The sequence below is a fragment of the Chaetodon auriga genome, chromosome 23 (assembly GCF_051107435.1).
Source record: "Chaetodon auriga isolate fChaAug3 chromosome 23, fChaAug3.hap1, whole genome shotgun sequence".
NCBI lineage: Eukaryota > Metazoa > Chordata > Actinopteri > Chaetodontiformes > Chaetodontidae > Chaetodon > Chaetodon auriga.
In genome coordinates, this window is record NC_135096.1 from 17633182 (window position 1) to 17643600 (window position 10419).

Sequence of the window (10419 nt, forward strand, 5' to 3'; positions counted from 1 at the left end):
TTTGGTGCTTACAAAGACGAGGCTCTTATTGGCTGCAAGGTTAACCAATTGAAAAGATACACCTGCTAAAAGTCCAGATTTGAGCATCGAAATGCATTTTTCTGCATGTCTGATGAGATCATATCAAATGCTGTCAATGCAAATCATTTTATTAGTATAGTGGAACTAAACTTCAGCACTTCATCCCTGCTATCAACTGTTTCTACGTAGGTAAAGCAAGCTATCACGCGTCAGTGCCAGACTTGTTCACCATTTTCCTGTTTTGTGTTACTTCCTCTAAGCTGTGAACCAGCACATTGTGTGTGCTTTGTTTTTTTTGGTTTTTATTTTTTGCTTTAATGTTCCCGTTTTGGAGTGAGACAAGTGCTGCATGTTGGCTGAAAGCGAGGAAGTGAGAAGTAGTGTTGTGGTCTAACTCAGATCGACGGCATAACAAAGGACTTCAGTTCAAAGACGAGGGGAATGAAAAGAACATGACCTGCACTCTGTCTTCAGATGTCCCCTCTGAGAGCGTGTGTGTGTGTGTGTGTGTGTGTTTCATCATGCAAACCTCGTTGTAAGAGCAGCCTTCATCCTCTGAATGCAGCCGTAGCTGCAGAAAGGACTGAAATTCAGCGACCACCACCTCCGTCAGTGGTGTTTGTGCAGCCCACCGCAGATTCCACACGTTCAGATAGTTCAGAGGTTAACTATTCGCAGAAGTAACACGGCTGGAGGAGAGCTTTCAAACAGTCGGTCATCACATGTGTGTGATGTCCTGAGCTGGACGAGTCCTGATTTCAGAGTGTGCGTTCATAATTAGCATGTTTAAAGCGGTTTGCTCGTCCCCTCCTCTGCAGCTGTTACTGCCTTAATTCAATTAAACAATGTACTTTTTCAGGTACAGTATTTCTTAATATATTCTGGTATGAAGATGAAATTACAGCAGCTGAAGACGAAATCTGAGTTAAAGGACAAAATAATGAGCCATGACCCTTTTTAGCTGAAGTTGCATGGACTGAAACTTGAAACTTGAATGAGATTGGAATGAGACTTACAGCCATGTTAGCAGCTCTGTGAACTTAAGCACTGCTTGCTTTTGAGCTAAATGCTAACATCAACATGCTAACACGCTCACACTGACAATGGTGTTCAATGTTTCCATGTTCACTGTTCATTCGCTGATTAGTGTTAAGTATTTGATAATAAACAAAATACTGCACAGCTTTGGCCTGATGATGATGCTGGATGAAGAGTTAAGGGGTCCTCAGAGCCATTACAAATCATCCTGAGGGGGACATGAACATCTGAACCAAAGGTCCGTCCAATCCATCCAACAGTTGTTAAAATATTTCAATCAAAGCCACAAATGTGAACCTCACAGTTAAAGGAAAAGTTAGTCAGTCACCAGAAGTCAGTAGAATACCACAAATGTCTGCACAGTTTTATGGAAATTGCTCCAATAGTTATTTCAGATATTTTAGATATTTCAGTCAGCAGCCAAACCGCCAACGTGGCCAAAAATAAGAAAGTTTTCAGCCCTTAAATGGGACGACATAAGTTCTGCAGAACAGCGGCCACTGTGGCCATAAGGTGTAATTACAAGCTGATGATAAATTGAATTTGCCTTCGTTTTCCCAGATTCTTTGGAGTCGGCTGTTTTAAAGCCATCGTGCTCATCTTTGACCAGCTAACACGCAGGGTAACATACTCATCAGTGTCAGTTTGGTGGCGTTAGCTTACATAAGCTACTAGCCTACATTAGGCAGCAGTGTAAAAACATGAGAAACGGTGTGTTTCATTCTTCATCCTTCAGAGGAAGACAATGTTTTATATTCTTTTATATCGTCTCACTTTAAAGCCTGCTTTGCTCACATGTTGGCATGAGCGAACACAAAGATTTTCCAGTATTTTATTTTTGTTCAAAACAAACTGTAGGTGTGATTGCACCCTTTTTGACACCTAATCTGTTCACAGCTTTTTCTCATCTCATGGTTTAGGCTAAACAGTGTGTGTGTGTGTGTGTGTGTGTGTGTGTCTTTATTGATTACTCAAAGGCTGAAAGAGAAAGATGTGGTGACTCCTGCTCTCTGTTGACTGTTAATGTCTTTGCCACATGACCAAACAGGAATTTGTGGGAGCGGGTGTGAGCATGCACATGAACACATGCATACAGTAAAAGTGTGTGTGTGTGTACGCTCCCGTGGCTTGTTTTCAGCCACAGTCTGAAAACACACCTCGTCCCACACTTTTTCTCACATTTCTCTACCTTCCGCCCGTCTTTTCATACAGTGTGTCAGCCCTGCGGCTAACCGATTCTGACTCTCCACGTTCCTAATCGCGCATCCATCAGACGGCTGAAGTAGAGGAGAGGCGCCGAGAGGAGAAATGGAGGATGGAGGAGGGAGGGGAGGAATGTGCAGGGCGGTAAGAGGAGCAGTGGTGTGGAGGAGGAGAAAGAGAGGAGAAAGAAAAGATGGGAAAAGGAAGAGGAGAGGGCAGAAGAGGAGAATGAAAGGTGGAAGAGGTTAAGACGTGTCCTGTCTGCAGGCCCATGAATTCTAACTGTGGGATATCTGGAATTCAGCCTCAATCACCCAACGGAAATTACCAGAGAAGGGGGGAGAGTGCAGGCTAAAAATGTAAAAAGGACAGTACACGCTGCCTCTGTCCTCTCTGGTTTGGAAGCAATACTTTATGCAAAAGTTTGATCATCACTTTGAGATGAATCCTGAATGAATTCTAACGTGGAAGCTTCTCGCAGGGCTTCCTCAAGTCAACAGCGACAGGAACTCTGTCTCAGAGGATTTTAGAAAGTCGGTCCAACAAACACTTGAAATCTTGCCGCTGCTTCGTATCAGACTGAGAGAAGATACGGAGCAGAACAGGCCACGTTAGACAAAAGCCTTCTGTTTCAATGGGCCTTTACACACAGGGTGCCGCCTTTCCGCACAAAAGCACTTTCAGCTCTTATCTCCGGTGTACCTGATCACACCTTAAACCTTGTCACACAGGTAGATATTTAACCGTGTGTGTACCCGGTCTGTGTGGTTCCAGCTCTTTATGAGGTAGGAGGAAGTAAAGCACGAACTTACACGAGCTGAACATGTGAAATCTATGACTGCACAGGTGGAAGTGCAGTGACCTCACCTGAAGCTCGGTTTAAAAGTTAACATTAGAGATGCTAATATAGGAAGCAATAATAAAAGACACTAATCTGGAACCAGTCAGATATACAACATATATAGTGAAATAAAAACAAGGTATTGATGCATTAGAAAGCCTCTCAGTATAACACACTCACTTTGTCTGGTATGACCACTAGCTTAAAGTGGCTAATGCTAGTGTTGCATAGCCGACCTGCAGTAGCTCCACGTGTCAGTCCAGCTCTGGAGAAGGTCCGGCTGAACCCAGTAGGATTCTGGTGCAGAGGACAAGCGTTCTGACTTCTTTGCATGTCTTTAAACCAATCACAGTCACGATCACCATCAGGCTCTGGCTTAAAGTGTCTCGTCTGATTCTAGTAGAAACAGGAGACTCTGAGTAATGTGTGCGCTTTCTCTCAGCTTTCTTCTGCTTGTTTCTGCATAGCTGCTGGCTGTCAGCTGTGAGCGTGTCTATTTGTAAGCTTAAGTCCTTCGTCAGTCGGGTGCGGACTCTCGTCGGAGTCACTTTGTCGCTCTCACACACAGCTGAACCGAACTCACACCTGTGCACAGCTTGCTCCTCGGCCGCGCCCCTCCATTGTGATCACATTACAAATCTGAGCCCGATGGACGCTGCACAACTGTGAGCAACGGAGGAGGATGTGGTTATTTGTAACCCAGGGCAAGCTGGTGGAGGATTTCCCATAAGGCCGAGCATGTGTCCGGTTTGAGTGTGTGTGGGAGAGGGGGTTTCATGGGAAAACAAATGTGGTGAATCAATGTGGATAATTGTGCACCAGAGGGAACACATGTAACCACAGAGGATTTGAACGTCACGTCCTTCAGAGCAAAGTCATCTGTGGATTAAAATCAATGCTCACACTTTTCTTATTACGTTTCAGGTCACTGCCTTTGGTGCGTGATGGGCTAACAGAGCTCGTTAGCTGACAGAAAACTCAAGTTTTTCAGAGCTTGCAGTTGGAGAACTCTCCCTTTAGCTGTTATCAGCAGAAGCATTGAATCTCATCGGCAGAGGCGTCATGAAGGTCAGTGTCTTTCAGCTCCAGCAGCAACACAAACCACAAACAATTAAAGAGTTACTGGATGTCATGATCTGATTTGACTCATCCCTCCAGGTCACAAACAAGCTGATCTCAGCTGTACTTCCTTATTGTTCCTGGCTCGGACAAGAGTTTTATCAGAAAGGGGCAACATTACGGTCGGGCAGAGCAGACATAACAGTTGCTAGCTGTTGTGGTTGCATGTTTTGGGAGTCTCACTTCCTGTCTGAGGCGGTGCAAGACCGTCAATAAGTAGAAGCTAAAGACTGCGACACTTTGTCTAATTTATAACCCTGAAAATAGAAACGCGGAAAGCCTTCAGAGTGTCAGTCAAAACAGAATGAGCCCTGTGGCACAAATGGAGAAACACAAAGAGAGAGAGAGAAAGGGTCCACTGCAGTCATCTGTGATCACCCTCAAGGTTATGATGGGTGGGTGTGATGGGTGGGTGCGATGGGTAGGGAGCAGCCAGGCTACTCCCCTGTCAAAAGCATTAAGCACAGACACAAAAATCGAGGTTGATTTTGCTCTCGCAGCATGAAAACACAGTCTCTCACGTCGCAGCTGCACCGACCTGCGTTAAAAGAGACGACGGTAACAAAAGCGTTCGGTCCACTAACACCAAGCTGAGACTGACGGAGGTGTTGTGGAGGGTTATCTTACATCCTTTATGCTGCAGCACTCTCTCCAGAATGATTCATATTTTATTCATTTATACCTTTTCCCTCCTCTCAGTTATTCCAAATAATTTCACTCTACAGCACTGATGGTGACCCTTAATTTAAAATCTGTGGGGAGAGTTTTGTAAAATAAGCTTATAGCTGAGAGTTCGATGAGAAGGTCGATACCTCGCTCATGTCTGTACTGAATATGAAGCCGGCTGCTATTCATCTTAAACCAGCAAACAAAACAAATCCGCCCACTAGCAGCTGATTGCTTCACCGTAGCGTGTTTGCTTAACCCATCCAAAAGCAATCCAGAGTCATTCACTGGTACGACTTGCCCCTGGTTTACGGCCCGCTGTGCACACCAGAACCACAGTCCGTCACTATTTCAGTCCTCCTGTTTATTAACCCTGCAAAGGAATGCTTAAATATACATTTCAAAGTAAAACTTCTGTCCCAAGAAGCCAAACTCCCCTCAGCGAAGAAGAAGCAAAGACATAACCCTCCCCCTTTCTAACCCCCCCCCCCGCTCAGAGTTTGTGTACAGTCTCCTGAATTGGTTGAATGTTGCACTGGCAGAGCATCATGTGGATATTTCACAGCCACAACTCACGATTCACCCTTTTTGTAGTACCTCTTATTCTTTTGTGGTGCTTGATGCGCACACACACTCATTCAAGTGTGTTTTGTGCCGTAGGAGTGTGTGTGCTGGGGGTGATTTCAGGGGCTTACCGTGTTGTCATGAATGTCTGCCCATGAAGAAACTGATCACTTTAACAAGAAAGCCTCTCTCCTCAGGATTTCTCAAGCTCAGGGCGGGGTTGTGTGTGTGTGTGTGTGTGTGTGTGTGTGTGTGTGTGTGTGCTCTCATGCATACATGCCATCAAGTGTGGCGTGGTCTGCACAAGAGGCGGAGACAACAAAAGCAGGATGTGATACAGCAGGACTCCACTTCCTCATGCAGCCCCAATGAAATCAGTGCAGTGCAGAGAGCGCCACCTCTTGACGAGCGGGCGTCGCAGCAGCGGCGTGCTGGTAAAATTCCATTCCCACAGATAAGGAGTGTACAAGCGCACACAGGCCGCAGCGAAATCATTTGATAAGATCCCGAGGAGCCTTGTGCGAGTTTTTGGGAATTCCAGTCATGTGTGGTCGGAGGAACAAAAGCCAGCAGGTCTGCGGCATGTCGACTGCTGGAGGACGATTTTTCTTTTTTGTCTCCTGCATGTGTTCACTGGAGGCCCAGCTGGACCCCACCCATCTCAGCACACACACACACACACACACACACACACACACACACACACACACACACACACACACACACAGAGGCATCACACAGTGGGGAGTCAGTCCACGAAATCCACTGAAGAACCACCAAAAAGAGCAAACAGGGAGCTAGATGCCCCTTGAATATCCTCACCAGACGCCTTCAGCAGCACTCTGGGGAAAGAAAAGTTAAACATTAACGCTGCTAAAAGCCTCCTGGAAGCTTCGGCCTCCATTTGGGGTTTTAAAAGCTGCAGTTTGAATACTTGAGAGCCAGAAGCTCTCACACGCACAGACACCGGATCAGTTTCCCCTCAGGACCTCCGCCGCTATTGGCCCCAGCTGCATAAATCTTGAAAGCTAATTTTTAATACAGGATGAAGAGGGTGATGTCATACCTCAGGTTACACAATGACACCCAGCTCGTGTGTGTGTGTCATGGAGGGATCTGTGTGTGAATGATAACATGTATGATTCAATTCATTTTTGACAGAACATCTCAAACTCTCGTCCAGTCAGTGTTGATCTTATGTGCACACAGAGACGTGTGTCACAGATCCACATGTCTCTTCTCGTCTGTGTTCACAACCATTAGCAAAGCCATCAAACCGTTGATGGCTGAATCATTAAAGTATCTGTATCCTCAGGGACTGTTCCAGCTGAAGGACCTTCTGTTGGACAAAGCAGGATATTGGAAGACGTTCGTGTTGTGAAGCTGTGGTGGACATTAGTCGTAGCCGTAATGGACAGTGGCCTTTCTTCTGTTCTTCAGATTTAGATTTAATTTCCGGCTTTCTTTGCGAGATATATCCTAAAAACTTCATTGTTTTGAGTTATTTGAGGCGACACATAAGCACCCCCATTTCCACCCCGCCCCCACCCTCACACTTTTCATACAGTCCCTGAGCTGCTGCCACATCCAGGGACATTTCTCTTTAGGATCCCCGTCCAAACAGTGTTGAATGAGTACATGTGTAACTTCTCCACCACCCACCGCTGGTATATTTTCATCCACATGCGTCACTCTCAAGTGTGTGATTATGTCTAACTGTCTCATTGGCTCTGAGGACATAATCACAGCTACCTGCAAACTGTCCACTGTAGTGGTTTCGATGCACGGAAACGTTTCTTGTTCTTCGCTCTGCAACCGTGAATTATCTGAAACACTCATTCATCTTCTTAGTCAATAACATGTAATTGCACAACAGCAGAGGCTTGCCTCATCTTGTCGTCAGATACCTTCCACTCTTGAATTCTTGTCTGGAGGCCGTGTGACTGCACGTTTCTGCACCGATTCCAAACATCCAGCTTACGCAGGTCCTCCATTGACATCACAACCATACAAATGTAAAGCGCAGCCATAATGATGCAGATGAATCCATGAACGTGATCCTCAGTGAATACTTTAATCCACAGGATGGTGGGTTGCACCGTCAACTTTTTCTGTGCTTCGACACAGACGTTGATCCAGCTTTGTTGTTATTGTCAGTGTATAGAAAAGAGTTGTGAAAATACACAGACTGGGTTCTGAATTGAGATCCTGAAAAGCCAAAAGAACACATCTGAATCTTTGCATCAGAGCTACACTTCATGTCAGACAAATGCAGTGTCACAGCACAACGACCAGACCCTGTCGATCTGATAAGATCTAACAGACCACAAAGACCTCCAGCTCACATTTGAAAACTTGCATTAATTTACAGTCAAAATAGGTCAAAATAAAAGAAAGAAAACTCTAATAAAAAGAGGTGTTGTACATGAGAAACTGTGAGCTCAGCTTCAAGCAGATTGAGCTCCTTCACAGGAAACTTAGAGCAAACAAAGCCAAACCCTTCATGAGCGCCTGTTTCCATGAGGCTGCAGCGCCATCTAGAGGCGAGTCCAGGCATTTTCCTGGCGTGAACACATTCAACATGGCTGCTCCCTTGTAGCCGTCCCTTGTGTTCTGCTTGTCGCTGCAAACCATGAGGAAGTTCAGGTAAACGGACACAAAGACGCAGAGAGGAGTGTTTTAATACGCTGACTGGTTCATGCTGTGAAAACAACACAGACACGTTACAGATCTTTACTGCTACTTTTCTTTAAGATTAGGTGTAATCTCATCTTTAATAAGGTTGTTTTACTACTTAAGTACCTTCTGTTTCTCTCTGCAGCTGCCATGGATGCAAAAGAAATAGTCCGCTGTGCTCTGCAGATAGAGAGGGCCAACGCAGACCGAAGCTATGGGAACATCTCGACCCTCCTCGGTGACCTCGAGAAGCTGCACGTCACAGCAGAGCAGCTGGAGACGACGGACGTCATCAGAGTTCTCTACAGGCTCCTGAAAAGCTGCTCTGACAGCAGCGTGAAGAAGACGGCAAAGAGCTTGTTGTCCAAGTGGAAGAGGCAGTACAGCAGAGACACGTGGGGCGTGAGACGCTCAGAGGAGAGCGAGGAGCCGGAGCTCTCCTGCAGGGTTGATGGCCGTGGGGATGGAGGGGTTTCCAAGCAGGGGGATTCCCACTCTGGTTCAGCACAGACACGTGAGGTGGAGAGTGTGAAGTGTGCAGAAGCGTCATCCTCAGGGGCCAAAGATGGCCTCCACACGCTTTCCTTCCCTGCAGAGAGCTCGTGTGCGTCCTCTAACTTCTCATCTGTAAGATCCAAATGTGTCCAGCTGCTCCAGGCGGCGCTCTGCCCTGAATGGCCTGATCAACGCGAGGCTGCAGAGCTGGCCAGAGACGTCGAGCGGCACGTCCACGAGCGCCACAAATCCAGCCAGGTCAAATACAAAGCCTGCGTGAGGAGCAGGGTGGCCAACTTGAGGAATCCGAAGAACAGCCATCTTCGTCAGGGCCTCCTGAGCGGCTCGCTGTCGGCCGAGGCCTTCGCTCGGATGTCTGCAGAGGAGATGGCCAGCGCAGAGCTCCGGCAGCTGAGGGCGGAGTACTCGTCCCGCGGGGTGAGCGAAAGGCAGCTTCCACAGGGGGTGGAAGGGACGCAGACGCAGAAGATCCACTGCAAAAGGTGCGGGGGGGCGGACTGTAGGGTGACGCAGGTGTCCAGGGGGGCCCTTTTCTTGCCAGCGTGGGTGAGGCGGGGCGGCCCTGACGAGGACGCAATGACTTTTGTGACCTGCAGCGGGTGTGGGCAGCAGTGGTACCACAGCGGCTGGGTCTGCCTCTGAATCCACGGATCCATTCACCAAACAGAGCGTCTGCAAAATATCATGAACTGTCGTTGTGGCTGATTCGTTTTCTGCCGATTGGCTCATCAATTAAACGACATTTTAACTTGTCATTTTAGTGCTTTTCCTGTTTTCGCCTCAGTGCAAAGATTTCATTTGAAAAGGTGCAACCCAGAAGTGCTGACAACAGCAAAACGAGACAAAACAACAAGACTTTCAGATATTTCCTTTAACACTGGAAGAGGAGGGCTGGTCACAGGACTGCAGAGTGGAAACAGAGGACAGAGCATTCCTGCAGGACGGAGCGCAGACGTGTGCTTCAGAAAGACGTTTTCAGGCTGCGTCCTTTATTCTGCGTGGCAGGATCCGGCATTTTAAAGTGCGTTCACCAGTGAATCCACACTGTGAAGAGCTGAAGAGCCGAGTCACTGCGGCCTGGAAACCACAGCTTTTCAAGAAGGACGTCTCATCATCTTCTTCGCGCTGAGTCATTTCCTGCCTCGTCCACTTCATCTATACTTACAGAAGCTCATTAACGACTCCTTCTGGCTCCTCTCAAAGCACTTTCTGCTCAGAGGAATAATGTAGACACACTTTTGACCTTTGTGTGTGCTTCTCTACACGTATTGTAATAATAAATTCTACTCATGTGGAACTTTTCAGGACACTAAAGATGCTTCGGTATGAACGCTGGAACCTCTTAGAAAAGAAGGAGAAACATGCCTCGAGCCACCTTACAATATCCCATTCATGTGGAGCAAAGGGGCTCCAGTGGATGAGACATGTGACCTTAGAAAACGGCGAGCATGTGAGTCAGTAATCTGCCGCAGGCGTGGATATCCCATGGTGCTTCACTCAGTCCACGTGGCACAGCGACTCATTTGCTCATCGTCGTCGGGCCTTTCTGTCCAGGCTGAAGAGTCACAGGAACACATTTTGGGACTTTGTCACCCAGAATGTTGACAAAATGAACATTTAGGAGAAGGACAGCAGTCTTCCATAGTTTGTCATGTTTGGCACTGTGGGAAACATCCAGAACGCTGTGTGCTCATTGGTTAGGCTGTAAAAGTGAGTTCTGCTTTCTGTTTTCATGAAATCTTTCAGCTTCAGGACTGAAACGTGCAGTTCACCGG

At 47.0% G+C, this 10419-nt stretch overlaps 1 protein-coding gene across 1 annotated transcript; it reads left to right on the top strand.

Annotated features, from left to right (window-relative positions):
* Positions 1-8026: 8026 nt before the first annotated feature.
* On the top strand, positions 8027-9289 carry tceanc (transcription elongation factor A N-terminal and central domain containing). Its single transcript, XM_076723750.1, has 2 exons — positions 8027-8098; positions 8274-9289. The coding sequence occupies exon 2, from the start codon at positions 8279-8281 to the stop codon at positions 9284-9286; it is 1008 nt and encodes a 335-aa protein (XP_076579865.1). The 5' UTR covers positions 8027-8098; positions 8274-8278; the 3' UTR covers positions 9287-9289.
* Positions 9290-10419: the final 1130 nt, after the last annotated feature.